General features: G+C 42.3%; 1 protein-coding gene across 1 annotated transcript in view; it reads left to right on the forward strand.

The window, feature by feature from the left end:
- The first annotated feature begins 229 nt into the window (after nt 1-229).
- The window catches only part of ctnna1 (catenin (cadherin-associated protein), alpha 1), an 87,682-nt gene continuing 73,275 nt past the window's right edge, over nt 230-14,636 (forward strand). The window contains 6 exon segments of the mRNA XM_030738592.1: nt 230-542; nt 2,043-2,152; nt 2,441-2,636; nt 10,316-10,482; nt 10,874-10,993; nt 12,773-13,042. Of these exon segments, the coding sequence (XP_030594452.1) occupies nt 2,048-2,152; nt 2,441-2,636; nt 10,316-10,482; nt 10,874-10,993; nt 12,773-13,042 (858 nt within the window). The 5' untranslated portion in view covers nt 230-542; nt 2,043-2,047.

A 14,636-nucleotide genomic window follows, 5' to 3' on the forward strand; every position in this document is an offset into this window, starting at 1 on the left:
CTTTCTGGTTTAACTATAATGAATGTATGTGGAAGAAATTCTGATATTTATCAGGCTCCCCCGTCAGACGCCCGTTCTTTAGCCTAACAGTTGAAAGAGTTCTTCCCTGCTCCTGCCTTTATGGAAGCAGTAATTAATCCATATATGGACACATACAGTGAGCGCCACGCCCAAAACACCTCCTGCTTTATGGACTTGCTGTGGCCTGTGGCTGCCCTGCCTCGCTGCCTGGAAATTCAGGAACTTGGTCACCGCCCAGTTCCCCCCTCCTCCTCCTTTTACCTCATCTATTGTTGGGTAATACGCTGCTCCATCGAAATAGTCCTAACCGAAACTTTTCAGCTGACTTGTTGGAGGTCTTGTATTACTTTTCGCTGTTGGGTTGAGTCTAACTGTAGTGTTTAGTGCGAGAGAGCGACACAGCTAAACAGAATCAGTGGGGCGAGGAAACGGGAGGAAAACTTTTGACGCAAGGAATTCCCTAATTCCCACTCCTCCATTTTGAACTTTTAAACTCCACTTTATCTAGCGGACTGTTGTCGGTAAGTATATAACCATACTTTGTTATATTTACAGTAAATTAAATACTTTAAAATTGAGTAAAACTGAGTTATGTGGGCCGTCTAGTGAGACGGCAAAGTTTTCGCAGTATGAAAGCTGGCTGTTGTTTGTCGCTTAGCATTAGCGTTAGCACTGCGCTATGTTTGTTACAGCAGGTAACCTACACTACGCTAAGCTAAGTTGGTTTAAATGTGACCTGTGGCCTGCTGTTAAAAGCTGAAGGAAATTAGTTTATTATACAGCTACTGGTTATAAAGTCTGCATACGAGTATCTTTTACTTGGTATGCCCTCATTTATCGCTGCTTTCTTGGAGTAAAACCGCCGATTCATTAGGTAGTTTACGCAACAGGTGGAAGTTGAGCTAATGTTAGCAGACCAGGTGTTTGACCCATCCTAGTGCTTCTTAACAAGTGCTATCTAAATATGTTTTTATTTTGTTACTGGGTATTGCGTGTTTGGATACAGTATAGCCTATATACACTTAATAGTGTCTTCAAATGGCAAAGTTTGAGAGTTTTTTTTCTTGCCCAAATCACGTACACGTATCCTCAGTGGTCTCAAGACTGCGACACTGTTTCGATTCCATTAGCACAGATTTGGAGATATCACTTTGCGACATGCACCACGCCCATATATAGAGGAGGTAAATGTAGTTTCTCCCACGCTGGCCCAATTTCTCAGAATAAGCCAAAAAAAAAAAACAACAACCCTAATTTAACCTCCCTCCGGCTCTTTTTTTTTTTTTTTTTTTTTTTTTAAACTTTGAGTAGTTTCAATGGAAGTGCGTCGTGTTGCGTGGGCGACCCAAGGGTTTCGGCAAACAACCTTTTGCTGAACACTCTGAAAATGTAGTTTGCATGGGTAGAAACTCAGTGCAGACTGGGTAGTAGAAAAGTGGTTAACAATGAAGGGCTGAAGCAGCTCACCTAGATAACAGTTCAGTATAAATTTAGAAAGCCATGGTTAACATGTTCTTCCAGTGCCTTTTAATATTTTTGTGTCTTTGTTGATACTGTAGGGTAATAGCTGGTGTTGTCATTCTTCACATAATACAGCTGACCAACTTTTCAGTTGAAGCCCCTCAGCCCTCAGGGCGTCCTGATTATCCCTGCCCCTCCATGTTTGATAGCTAATCAATGGAGTTGCAGCCACTGCCTGAAAAGAGAAATTGAAATTGGGCCACTGTGTTGCTGCGCTCTGCCATTGGCATTCATTCTGAGAGGAATGGAGCACTGTTGGCTCTAACAAGGACCTTAATAATTTCTTTAATGCACAGGCTTTTAGACACTAGTCTGAAAATCTGAAAAAAAAAAAAAATCTTGATTTATGAAGAAAAATTATAATTTTTAAGTCTTTTATGGCAACAATCAGTTAATTAGAGGACAAAGATGCTTCTTTTTAAAATGTAGTCTAAATCTTGCTGCTTCATTGACATTGTCATTTGTTTCAATTTTTGCCTTTGACATAAACGGTAAACTAGACATCATGACAAGCATCAACACAGCTAACATCAACTTTAAATGGGACCCAAAGAGTCTGGAGATCCGAACTCTGGCGGTGGAAAGGCTACTGGAGCCCTTGGTCACACAGGTAATACATCAAGTATTTATATTATTAAAAAAGGGTGCTTCACTCACCTTATTTCATAGTACAGCAAAGTGAAAATATATGATTGTTTCTGTCTTTCTTTGGTTTATTCTTGCATTTCATCATTTTAATATTGTGATATTTTACTCAGCAGTGTCTTATGTTTTCTGTTTTAAAGGGGGGGGGGGGGGGGGGGGGGGGGGGATTAGAGATTTATTAACTGTAGTTTCTCAAATTTATGACATCCTGAACCAGCCTCTTCTCTTAAAATATTTTGAATCCCTGCCATAGGTCACCACTTTGGTAAACACCAGTAACAAAGGACCATCTAACAAGAGGAAGGGACGCTCCAAGAAGGCCCATGTTTTGGCTGCGTCAGTGGAGACTGCTACCCAGAACTTCCTTGAAAAAGGCGAAAAGATTGCAAAGGAAAGTCAGTTCCTCAAGGATGAGCTGACTGCTGCCGTGGAAGATGTGCGCAAGCAAGGTATATTGAAAATACATATTGCAACAGTGTGGCTTCATGCTTGTACGGAGTACCTCTTAAGATGGGACGGATGATAAATAAACCATAAGCTATGTATATATCATCTACCCCAGCAGAAGTCCTTGAAATAAGGCTATTATTTGAGTCTGATAGATTTCTTTTTGCAATGGGTTTTTCAGTGAGGCCATTAATAGACTTTCAGTTTAAGCATGCACATGGTTCAGATTCATTTCATGCTAGATAGTGTCATTGCCTTACTTTCTGTGGGATCTAATTTAACCATTTTTCCCTCAGAAGTCTGTGTTCCCTTAGCTCAGTGTTAGGATATTCTGGAGCTATCTGAACTTGAGAATTACCCTCAGTTTTCAGTCTTGATTTTTGTGTGGAACCTCCTGTTTTCTATTCCTTTATGTTCTTCTGTAACAAAAAGTAAGATGTGGTTGATATAATGCAGATATGCATATCATTCAGTCAGTATTGTTTTATTTGTCTTTCTATATGCCCACTATTTATTTTTTGGGTAGAGTGTAGTATTCTTGGCTTGTAAAAAACATTACTGAACAGGCTGCCATAAACTATAAAAGGACTCTAGATACTATGTGTATAAAGAACAAATTAAATCAGCATTGCCAGAAATTATAAAATGTGAAAATGATCCTGGTAGTAATTCTGTGTTACTATGTATCATCAGGTAATTGTAAGATTGTGTGCTCTGTAATGACTGTCGATTATCAACAGTTGGAAAAAAATAGTTAATGTTATGTTTTTGAGATTTTGACAGATGTATGTTATGGAAAGATGGATTCACATCTACAATTTGAATATATTCCTACTTAAATTGTATCAGTATTGCACACATTACCCAGCCATACAATACTACACTTATCTCTGAGGTGAACTGTAATTTGATGATTGGCACAATGGGTTGAGGATGACTTTTGTACCTTTTTAATAGCCCACTATTAGAAGCAAGATGGGGCTTAAGTCACCTTGATTTTACCTTGAGTTTTTGCCACACCTGGATGTCTGTGTAGGTCTGTAAGGTGTAGTTGTAGCCAGAGTTGGTGATATTTAAGATTTTTCATGGCTCCAAATAGGTCTTTAGGGTTGAATCTGTATGCAAGCATGATTGGTTCACATGTAGTTGATGCAAAGAGTCTGTGTTAGCAGACTTAACACAAGTCAGTGTATTTCCTGTTGTTTTGGGCTACTTGATAAAGAAAATGTATTTTAAATGGAAAAGTTAAAAATCACAGTTCTGGTGATTTATTTTTTTTCCTTTTGTGGAAGGTCAGCCCCCTTTGGTGGTTTTAGAACAAACCCCACTATTGACAATAACATCAAAATTGATCTGAGGATGTTTGTGTTGGTGGAGATTTGTCTGACATTCTGTGTAATTAGTCATCTTACTGGGGTGATTAGTGGTCTACAAACTCGTGGCAGAAGTGACACATGAGCTATGCACTGTTGCTCCTGCTTTTTAATCAAAATGCTTCCCTTTTTAGTTGTTGCCACGGAGACCAGAGCAGGGAAAAAGTTTGCAGATGTCACCAGTGATGTCAAATTTATTTAAATGGCTATATCCACCTGCCTGGTGGGAGGCCTCCCACGCACAGGCCATTTCAAATTCAATTTCATGACTTCCACAAGTCTCAAGACAGGAATCCACTATAAAAATCACCAGCCAATGCAATTACAATTTGTCTTGCGATAGCAGGTTCCATCATCTAACAACCACACAGCAAGTCTCATTGACTCTCTTCTTTTCCGTATATCATATCTGTCTTTTGACACACTAGGAGACATTGAGACCAGGGAGCTATGACTGGAGGGTGGCTGTTATCACCTTCTGAAGTGACATCTTTGTAGCTGGTTTTCCTTTTTTATTTTTTTCCTCCCCTCCCCAGATGCCCAGTGAGTTAGATGTCCCCTGCTCAAGCTCAGCTCTCAGTAGTTGGGAGGTAGAAGACATGTTGCTAGATAGCCTGTGCTGTGCTCAGTGCCCAGGAATGTTACTGTAGTTGTGGTAAGCTGTCACTGGGCTGGAATTCAGTGACTGTTGTTAGCTGGTGCCTAGGCCTGGCTGTCAGCTATGCCATGCTGCTCAGTGGAGCGTGCCTAGACTGATAATATGGCCATTGAGTAGGGTAAAACCACCCTGGATTCAGAAAGCATTTTCTACCCAGCTGTGGCTTGCCAGCTGTTTAAAAGGAAAAAAGAAGAACTCACTGACATAATAATAAATGAAAACTCTGTATAGTGCATGCTCAAGTGGGTGTTGTGCAAAGTATTTTTTCCCCCTGTCTTTTAAAGACTTTCTCTTTACTCAGCCATTTCTGTCTGCTCTTGTCCTTGTTCTCTCTCTGTTGCCCTTCCCTCTCAGTGTCTTTGCTGCCCTGCTGTTTTGGAGGCTTACTGTGTGATATACATTTTAATCATTTCATCATGCAGTTGGTGGGCCACAGGTGAGCATTAGACAGATGGAAGTTTATTAAAGGAGCACTGATCACTATCTGCCCCCTGAAAATGGCCTTATTGATTTTGTTCACAGGGGGGAATAACAGCCTGAGGGTAGCGGACTGTGTTTGAGGTTTGTGTTGTCGATCATTTGCACAAACTGGTTTAGCTCTGTCAGAGTAAAATGGGCAGAATCTGTGAGAGTGTTGTGAACATTAGTTAAGTAAACAATACTTCACTGAAATGTGGGGGGGGGTCCAAACGTGCATTTGAAAATAAACTTTCTTTACTGTAAAGTTAGAAGACTCAACTGAAAGTAGTGTCTCAGTAAATGTCCCAGGCAACGTTTACATCCTTGTCTGTTTATCTGTGGTTTTAGTAATGTCTTTTTTTATCACTCACTTATCTTAACTGATTGTACTGCTGGTCTGCTTTAGAACTACAGTGACTAATTAATGAACTTATTGGAAAATTATTATTCTGATTTATATTTATCAGAGGCAGTGTAGTCTTTTTTTTTTTTTTTTGTTTTTTAAAGCTGGTACAGTACTTGATGTCAGTTGCTGCTGATGTGGAGCTGCTAAAGCCACAGACACTTCTGGCTCACAGCTTGTTTACAGCTGTGTTGTTCATTGAGACACACTTCAGTCACTTTGAATGACTGAAGCTTTTTACACTTGCCACATACAGTAACAATGTATCATTTTTGGGATGAAGTCTATTTGCTTAAATACTTGATGCTGTAGTGCTTATATAAACTTTCAAACTGCTTTTCTGAACAAATGCTAAGCAGTATTTTGGCAGCATGGACCTAGTGTGAACACAGCAGCCAAGCTGCTTTGCTTTCAACGCTCACTTTTCCTTCACAAGCAAGGAGGGACACGTTGGATGCAAGGAGGTTGCTGTCATATTTTTTTCTCGTGTGAATGAGCCATTAGCTGGCTCTGAATCAAGAGAGCTTTCTCAAGCTAATGTGTCCAGAATTAGTTTTTTTTTTTTTTTTTTTTTTTTTGGTTGAGTTAATTTAATGTAAGTTTGCTTGGCTAATGTTGTCTGCTAATGCTCAGGATGAGCCCTCTTGTTATAGTGTTCACAGATTATTTAAAATTATTTAATAAAATATCTTGACTGATACAGTATGCCATGTAAAATATTGCACTACAATGTATCATTTTCTTTTTTGTCCCCCCCTCCACAGCACCCCACACTGGCCTAAGGAAATTGTTCATGGTGCTTTTCACATCTCCTCTTCAGTTTCTATAGCGCTGTACCACATGCTAGAAAAGTAGACAAAGCAAGCATGTTTTTTTTTTTTTTTTTTTTCTTTTGGTGGCTGTTTGAGGTTGACTGTGTCTCCACTAAATTAAACTACTGATTTCCTGCTTTGTTCATGACTAAAGAATCTATTTATGTGCCCAGTCAACTGTACAGACCTATCCAATGTAGAACAAAGCATGGTGCTGGACAGAGCAGACAGTGATGCTTTTGTTGTGATTTTGACCTCCTGTGTGTGTGTGTGTGTGTGTGTGTGTGTGCGCACGTTTGTCTGTGTGTAAGTAGAAATCCATGTAACACATGCCTGTGTCAGATGAAGATTTCAAAAACAAACTTGTTTTTTTTTTTGTTTTTTTTTCTTTTAATGTACAGCAGAAAAGTGATTCATCACAAAGCATTTTATGCAGTTTTTGTGATAGCTGTTTTGTTTTTTATGTTTGTAACAGCACGGGAACAGTTTACCCTGCCTGGGATAGGGTTACCGGGGTCCCACCCTGGAGCCAGGCCTGGGGAGGGAGCTCGAGGGAGAGCGTCTGGTGGCCGGGCATTAGCCCGTGGTGCTCGGCCAGGCGCAGCCCGAAGAGGTTACATGGGCCCTCCTGTAGGCCCACCACCCGCAGGAGGCGTCGTAGGGATCGGGTGCAATGTGTGTTGGGCGGAGGCCCTGGCGGACCGATCCCCGGCTATCGAGACTGGCTGTTGGGACATGGAATGTTACCTCTCTGGTGGGGAAGGAGCCTGAGCTAGTGCGTGAGGTTGAGAGATACCAGCTAGATATAGTTGGGCTCACCTCAACTCATGGCCTGGGCTCTAGAACCAGTCTCCTGGAGAAGGGCTGGACTCTGTTCCAGTCTGGAGTTGCCCTCGGTGAGAGGCGGCGAGCTGGGCTGGGTATTCTTTTATCCCCCCGACTTGCTGCCTGTAAGTCGGAGTTTTCACCGGTGGACGAGAGGGTAGTTTCCCTGTGCCTTCGGGCTGGGGAACGGGTCCTGACTGTTGTTTGCGCTTATGCGCCGAATGACAGTTCAGAGTACCCACCCTTTTTGGAGTGCTGGAGAGTGCTCCATCTGGTGACTCCATAGTCTTGCTGGGAGACTTCAACGCTCATGTGGGCAATGACAGTGAGACCTTGAGGGGCGTGATTGGGAAGAACGGCCTGCCCGATCTGAACCTGAATGGTGTTTTGTTGTTGGACTTCTGTGCAAACCACAGTTTGTCCATAACGAACACCATGTTCGTACATAAGGATGTCCAAAAGTGCACATGGCACCAGGACACCCTAGGTCGCAGGTCGATGATCGATTTTTGTAATCGTATCATCAGATCTGCGGCCGTATGTTCTGGACACTCGGGTGAAGAGAGGACCTGAGCTGTCAACTGATCACCACCTGGTGGTGAGTTGGATCAGGTGGCTGGGGAAGATGCTGGACAGACCTGGCGCACCTAAACGTATTGTGAGGGTGCGCTGGGAATGCCTGGCAGAAGCTCCAGTCCGGGAGATCTTCAACTCCCACCTTCGAGGACCTCCTGAATCCCACTGACACGCCTTCTTTAGTGGAAGCAGAGTCTGGGGACGAGGGAGATGACTTGAACATCACTGGGGGTGAGGTCACTGAGGTAGTTAAACAACTCCTTGGTGGCAGGGCCCCTGGGTTGGACGAGATTCGCCCTGAGTTCCTGAAGGCTCTGGATGTTGTAGGGCTGTTTTGGTTGACATGCCTCTGCAACATCGCATGGAGATCAGGGGCAGTGCCATTGGATTGGCAGACCGGGGTGGTGGTCCCCATCTTTAAGAAGGGAGACCGGAGGGTGTGCTCCAACTTCCGGGGGATCACACTCCTCAGCCTCCCTGGAAAGGTCTATGCCAGGGTGCTGGAAAGGAGGGTCTGTCCGTTAGTTGAACCTCAGATTCAGGAGGAACAATGCGGTTTTCGTCCTGGTCGCGGAACGCTGGACCAGCTCTTTATCCTCGCAAGGATATTCGAGTGTGCGTGGGAGTTTGCCCAACTAGTCTACATGTGCTTTGTGGACTTGGCGAAGGCATTCGACCGTGTCCCTCAGGGTATCCTTTAGGGAGGTCCTGTGGGAGTATGGGGTGTCTGGCCCGTATGTTGCGGGCCATTCAATCTCTGTACAACCGCAGTGAGAGCTTGATCCGTATAGCCAGCAATAAGTCGGATTCGTTTCCTGTGGGTGTTGGACTCTGTCAGGGCTGCCCTTTGTCACCGATTCTGTTCATAATTTTTATGGACAGAATTTCTAGGCGTAGCCAGGTGGCGGAAGGCTTCTTCCTTGGTGGCCTGAGTCTCATCTCTGCTCTTTGCAGATGATGCAGTCCTGTTGGCTTCATCAGGGGGTGGCCTCCAGCGCGCAGTGGAATGGTTCGCAGCCGAGTGTGAAGCGGCCGGCATGAGAATCAGCACCTCTAAGTCTGAGGCCATGGTCCTCAGCCGGAAAAGCTGGAGTGCCCTCTCCGGCTCAGGAACGAGTTCTTGCCCCAAGTGGAGGAGTTCAAGTATCTTGGGGTCTTGTTCACGAGTGATGGGAGAAGGGAGTGGGAGATCGACAGACGGATCAGGGCTGCTTCTGCAGTGATGCGGATGCTGCACCGGTCTGTCGTGGTGAAGAGGGAGCTTAGTGTAAAAGCGAAGCTCTCGATTTACCGGTCGATCTACGTTCCTACCCTCACCTATGGTCACGAGCTTTGGGTAGTGACCGAAAGAATAAGATCGCGAATACAAGCGGCAGAAATGAGTTTCCTTCGAAGGGTGGCTGGCCTCTCCTGGTAAGGTGAGGAGTGCGGCCATCCGGGAGGGGCTCAGAGTATAGCCGCTGCTCCTCCACATCGAAAGGAGCCAGTTGAGGTGGCTCGGGCATCTGATTAGGATGCCTCCTGGCCGCCTCTTGGGTGAGGTGTTCCGGGCATGTCCCACTGGGAGGAGGCCTCGTGGTAGACCCAGGACACGCTGGAGAGATTCTCTCGGCTGGCCTGGGAACGCCTTGGGGTCCCTCCGGATGAGCTGGAGGAGGTGGCTGGGGAGAGGGAAGCCTGGGCTTCTCTGCTTAGGCTCCTGGCCCCAGATAAGCGGAAGAGGATGGATGGATGGATGGATGGATGGATGGTTTTGTCTTTTGTGTCTTATATCACTAATCACCTTTACAGCTGTGCCCCCCTTCCTCTTCCAATGAGTTCCAGCTGATTTGCTGACTAAAAGAGAACCTTCAGTCAACAATATCTATTTAGAACTCATGACATTTATATAGTTGAACCTTTAGAAGGATTATCGTTGTCTACAGCTGTCTTTTCTCTGGATTGCTCAGAGTCATTCACCTGGTCTGCTTTCAGTAGCAGATGACAGTTGGCTGTTGGCTTCATCTTTCTGTCATTCGCCGTATGGCTGTTGTGCAAGTCTCCTGAGCCTCACTAGTCTGCTGCCGTCTGTGGCTCCTTTTGCCCCCTTCTGTACCTGCAGACATCCTGCAGTGGACACAGGCCAGCAGAGACTGGCGGTTGCCCATACGAGACGGGCTTTATAGTCAAATACACCTCCTAGTTAGTGATGAGCTGCTGTCATCCACTTCAAATTTTCTTTTTAAATCTTTATATATTTTTTGTATCTTATTTGAGTTTTTTAAAGTGTGAGGTTTGTAAAGGTCAATAACTACTGTCAAGTTCATAAATAATATTTTGACAGCCTTAGTGTAATTGTCATGTTAACACCTCAATGGGAGGATTTTTTTTTTTCTTCTTCCTATTGTTGCTGTGAAAGATAGAAGTGCTTCCCAAGCACAGTTGCCTGTGGATTCAGAAAGAAAGTACAAAATGGTTAAAAATGATTGTTTTTGGACAAGTGCCGGCAAAAGAATTTTCAAGAGGTTTTCGTGTAAAGTTTCAGTTTAAACTTTAGATTTAGAGTAAGTGTTTTGCTTTGTTTTTCTACCTGTAGGTGAGTCAATGCGGCAGGCTTCTGGAGAATTTGCAGAAGACCCCTGCTCGTCTGTGAAGAGGGGTAATATGGTTCGTGCAGCCAGGGCCCTCCTGTCAGCAGTCACACATTTGTTGGTGTTGGCAGACATGTCCGATGTCTACAAACTTCTTGTGCAACTTAAACTGGTGAGATGGTTAAATTCATCTACATAATGTATGTTAATTAGAATTTTATTATATGTCACTAATAGAAATGTGAGTACAGAGTTGGTAGAGTCAGTTTGAAATAATATTTCTATTTGTCAGTAACTCCATTAACCTCTTGTTATTTAACTGCAAATAGAAATCATGCTGACTCTTGAAACTTATGATGATGGCCTACACTGAATCACAGCTAGATTGAATGGATTGATCTCTCAATTGCTCAACCATGACTCATATTGTAAAAGAGAGCATAGACATTACTAATCAATTAACACTCAGTATTGTGCAAACTGGTAATTCACACTCATGAAATTCATGTCTTTCTGTTACTGTTTTAAGTATTGTAACATCTTTTTAAATCTGCGTGGCTCAGGTGGAGGACAATCTGGTCAAAGTGCGCAATGCAGGAACAGAGCAGGATTTGGGAATCCAATACAAGGCCTTGAAACCAGAGGTGGACAAGCTGAACATCATGGCTGCCAAGAGACAGCAGGTAATGTGCTTTTAACAATCTGTTTTGGCTTTAATTGGGTTGGACATCTATCAGCTACATGAATGGGTATCAGTGATCTTGTAACTCATAACAAAAAGCTCTCCAAACTGCATAGCAATAAGTGGCAGTCAGAGTAAGGAAGAAAAGTGCCCCATAATTTATCTTGAGAACTAGATCCAGAAACCATGAACATTCTTTTTATTACAGGTTACAATAAAGCAGGCTTTTGAAATCAACTAAGGTATTAGGTGTAAGTGGTAGTCAGATTGAGGAGATTGCCTTCTAATTATTCTACATTAACCCTCTGGAGTTGACGGATGTGCAGGTGCATTCCCATGACATCACAGATCTAAGATGACATAGCAGCAGGATGCTGCCTCACCGAGTCTCCTTTGCCACTTGTCGAAAGTGCAGACTTCAAACTACGTACCAGTTTTTAAATTGTGCTGATAGGCCAAGTGAAACCAGACTTATGCTTTTTTCCTGAATATCGTCAAGTTTGGTGCAGGAAATGGTAAAACAGGATTTTTGGTAGCATTTGGTTGCTGAGCAACAGGTAAAAGTGTGGGCGTGACAATGGTGAAGGAGAGACGGTGATCTCGATAGTGAGTTTTAGCTTGTTTGGGGTGTATAGTTAGTATGTTGTGTAGTCGTGTCTTGTGGTGGACAGGAACTGTTTTTTGGAGTGGCACAAATAATTAGTGACATCTTATCTGATTTGTAAATAGTTGTTCAAAAGCACGTGAAGCATTGCAGTGTTAAATAGTTGTTAGTTTAAATTTGTACATAAGTTTTTGAAATTTACAGTTTATATTTGTATTGAATTATGAAAATTGTTTAAACATGTTTATGGATTTCACAGTAGAAAACATTTTTTTTTCCTGAAAGATTTTTTTTTTTTCTGTGAGTTATTACAGTCTACATCATAGGGCTATGAATGTAAAAGTGAAACCTTGTTTGAAAGTGAAAATGAAGATCAAACAAACCAAAATGTCAATTGCACAGCCCTCCAACTCCAGGAAAGTTAACATCTTAAGATAGTTGGGACTTCAAACTAATGTTTTTTTTAATGGTGTAAAAGGCTCCTAAGTTGTGTCGAGAAATTAGTTTTAGGACATTTATGTGACTTTACTGACAGGGAGAGTAGGGTTGTGACCTTTTTCAAATGTCCCAGCCTGCTGTAATTTAAACAGTGGACTCGCTGCTCTGGGAATGAGCATCCATGTAGTATGTGTCCCCTCTTGGCTATAGAGTCATCTAATCGCTAATAGATTTGAGAGAAAATTACTTTTTTTAACTGCACCTTTTTCTGTGGATGGAAAATATTTAACAAAAGTGAAATCAGGAAGTAATGGGGCTTATCGGCAAATGGGTAGTGGAAAAAAGCCTTGGGAGTGGTCCGTTTGGAGGCCAGGCTTTCATTTTGTGTAAGCAAGCTAGTTGTTTTTTTTTTAATAATGTAATCTATGACAGCGCAGTGATCATTATCTCTTTCCTCTTTTGTGAAAATGTAATTGCAATACAATGCTAAAGTCTGAATAGTGACGTATTAAATTGCAAAGGCACATTATATTGGCCTGATTATGACTGCTGTTTCCACAGGGGAGAAAAAAAAATCTGGGTCATCCAGAACAAACTCTGCTACACTTAGCGTCTCTGTAAGGGCATGACAAACCCATTTTGAATCTAAAGTACATTACCACACTGCCTCCTGTAACTATTCTGTCTTCAAGTTTATTATTTTGATTGTTTCTGCTCTTTTTTATTTAATTCTTCTAGGAACTAAAGGACGTTCAGCACAAGGACCAAATGGCTGCTGCCCGTGGGGTGCTACAGAGGAACATCCCCATGCTGTACACAGCATCCCGTGCCTGCCTGCAGCATCCTGACGTGGCCGCGTACAAGGCCAACCGTGACCTGATCTACAAGCAGCTGCAACACGCAGTCTCCGGCATCTCCAATGCTGCCCAGGCCACTACAACTGAAGACTCAGGACTCAGTCAGCCAGGAGGGGGTGGAGAGCTTGCCTATGCCCTCAACAATTTTGATGTAAGTCAGATGAGTGGCTTACAAGTCACAACCTATCCTATCTCACACATCCAGGTATCTGTCCAATCTAGAAAAACATGACATTTAAAATGAGATTTTGCCTGAATCTAACTCCAAAGGCCTGACTTGCATGGACTCGTACAGAAACATTAGACTTGGGTCAGAGTGCTAGTTTATAGAACTAACCAAGCTGAATCATGACGTGACCAAAACCCCTCGAAGTTAATGAGGTATGTGGACAAATTTGGGACGTGGCTTTGGGGTGCGTGTTTGAGTCACTACTACTTCATTCTTTGATTTACTTCTATGTCAAATGAAGGAGAGTTAAACAACTGCAGCTTTTGAGAAAAGTACATTTATTAGTCTGTGTTTATAAATCTTGTGAAAATGTGGGTAGAAGTAGCTTTTTTTTTGGGGGGGGGGGGGGGGGGGGTGCATACTCTAGTTTGTGGTGAAGCTGCTGTTGAGATATGCTCCTTCACCACAGAATTTTTATTGGCTGTATAATTGGGAGAAAATGGTTTCAAAAGCCTAAAATTGATTTACTAACCTTTGGGAGGCTCACTCTGTAGATTGTTTGTAAAGATTTGGGGGGGAAAAAATGTGTTGCTTGCAAAAAATGTTAAGCCTTTTGATAAAACTTTATTAGAGGTGGGTGATATAACCTCAAAAACATATCATGGTATTTCATGGGAATTTCTGATATTTCTAATGATATAGGGGAAAAATACTGAATGTTTTATTAGTGGTTGCAGACAACAGCATTTAGTGCAAACAAAATGAAGGGCATTTCCATTCTTTTTCCCCAGTAAACTGTCACTGTGGCAGACTACCTAATTTCTTTATCTATTGAAACAAGGGAGCAGTAGCATATAATGCATTGGTAGTGACACAGCCTGAGTCTAATGTAAGCAAAAAAGTATCCTAGTCGGTCTTTTCTCTGGAAGTTTTAAGTATAACATAACTGATTCACACTTCAAAAATATTAGTAACTAAGCATTAATAAGCTTAAGTTACTTTAAGGAGCTGCACATTATTGTGACATAATAGGAAAATAGTTTTAGTTTTCTGAAATGGTGTATGTCGGGTCTTAAAGCCCTCCCTTAACAGCCTGTAACTATAACAGTAATTTTCATCCACTGTTTGCTCTTTTTGTCATATGGAGGGAAACTGGCAAGTTGTTGAAGTCGCTCCTGTTTTGTTTTATTTTAATTTTTTTCAAAGCTTTCACAAGATTCGTGAATTGGATGCTGACACGTTGCACTTCCTATTACATAGGTCTGGGTTTGTGTCGTCGTTGTGCCCTTTGTCACTTTTTTTAAACCTTTATTTATACATATCGTCCCATTGAGACTGTCTCATTTGCAAGAGAGACCCATTTCCAAAACATAATAGTTGTAAATTTACAACAGTAAAATAAAAACCATAAATAGTGAATAAAATATTGTTAATATTACTTTTTAAATATTATGCAAAAATTTATATTGGCATTATCATGAGTGATATGATATAACACACATACAGTCTGCCTTACCACACTGTGTAGTGGCAGGTGGTATAAGCTTGAGTGGCTGTGATTTAGAGAGTTGGGCTT

This window comes from Archocentrus centrarchus, chromosome 10, assembly GCF_007364275.1.
Source record: "Archocentrus centrarchus isolate MPI-CPG fArcCen1 chromosome 10, fArcCen1, whole genome shotgun sequence".
Classification (NCBI taxonomy): Eukaryota; Metazoa; Chordata; class Actinopteri; order Cichliformes; family Cichlidae; genus Archocentrus; species Archocentrus centrarchus.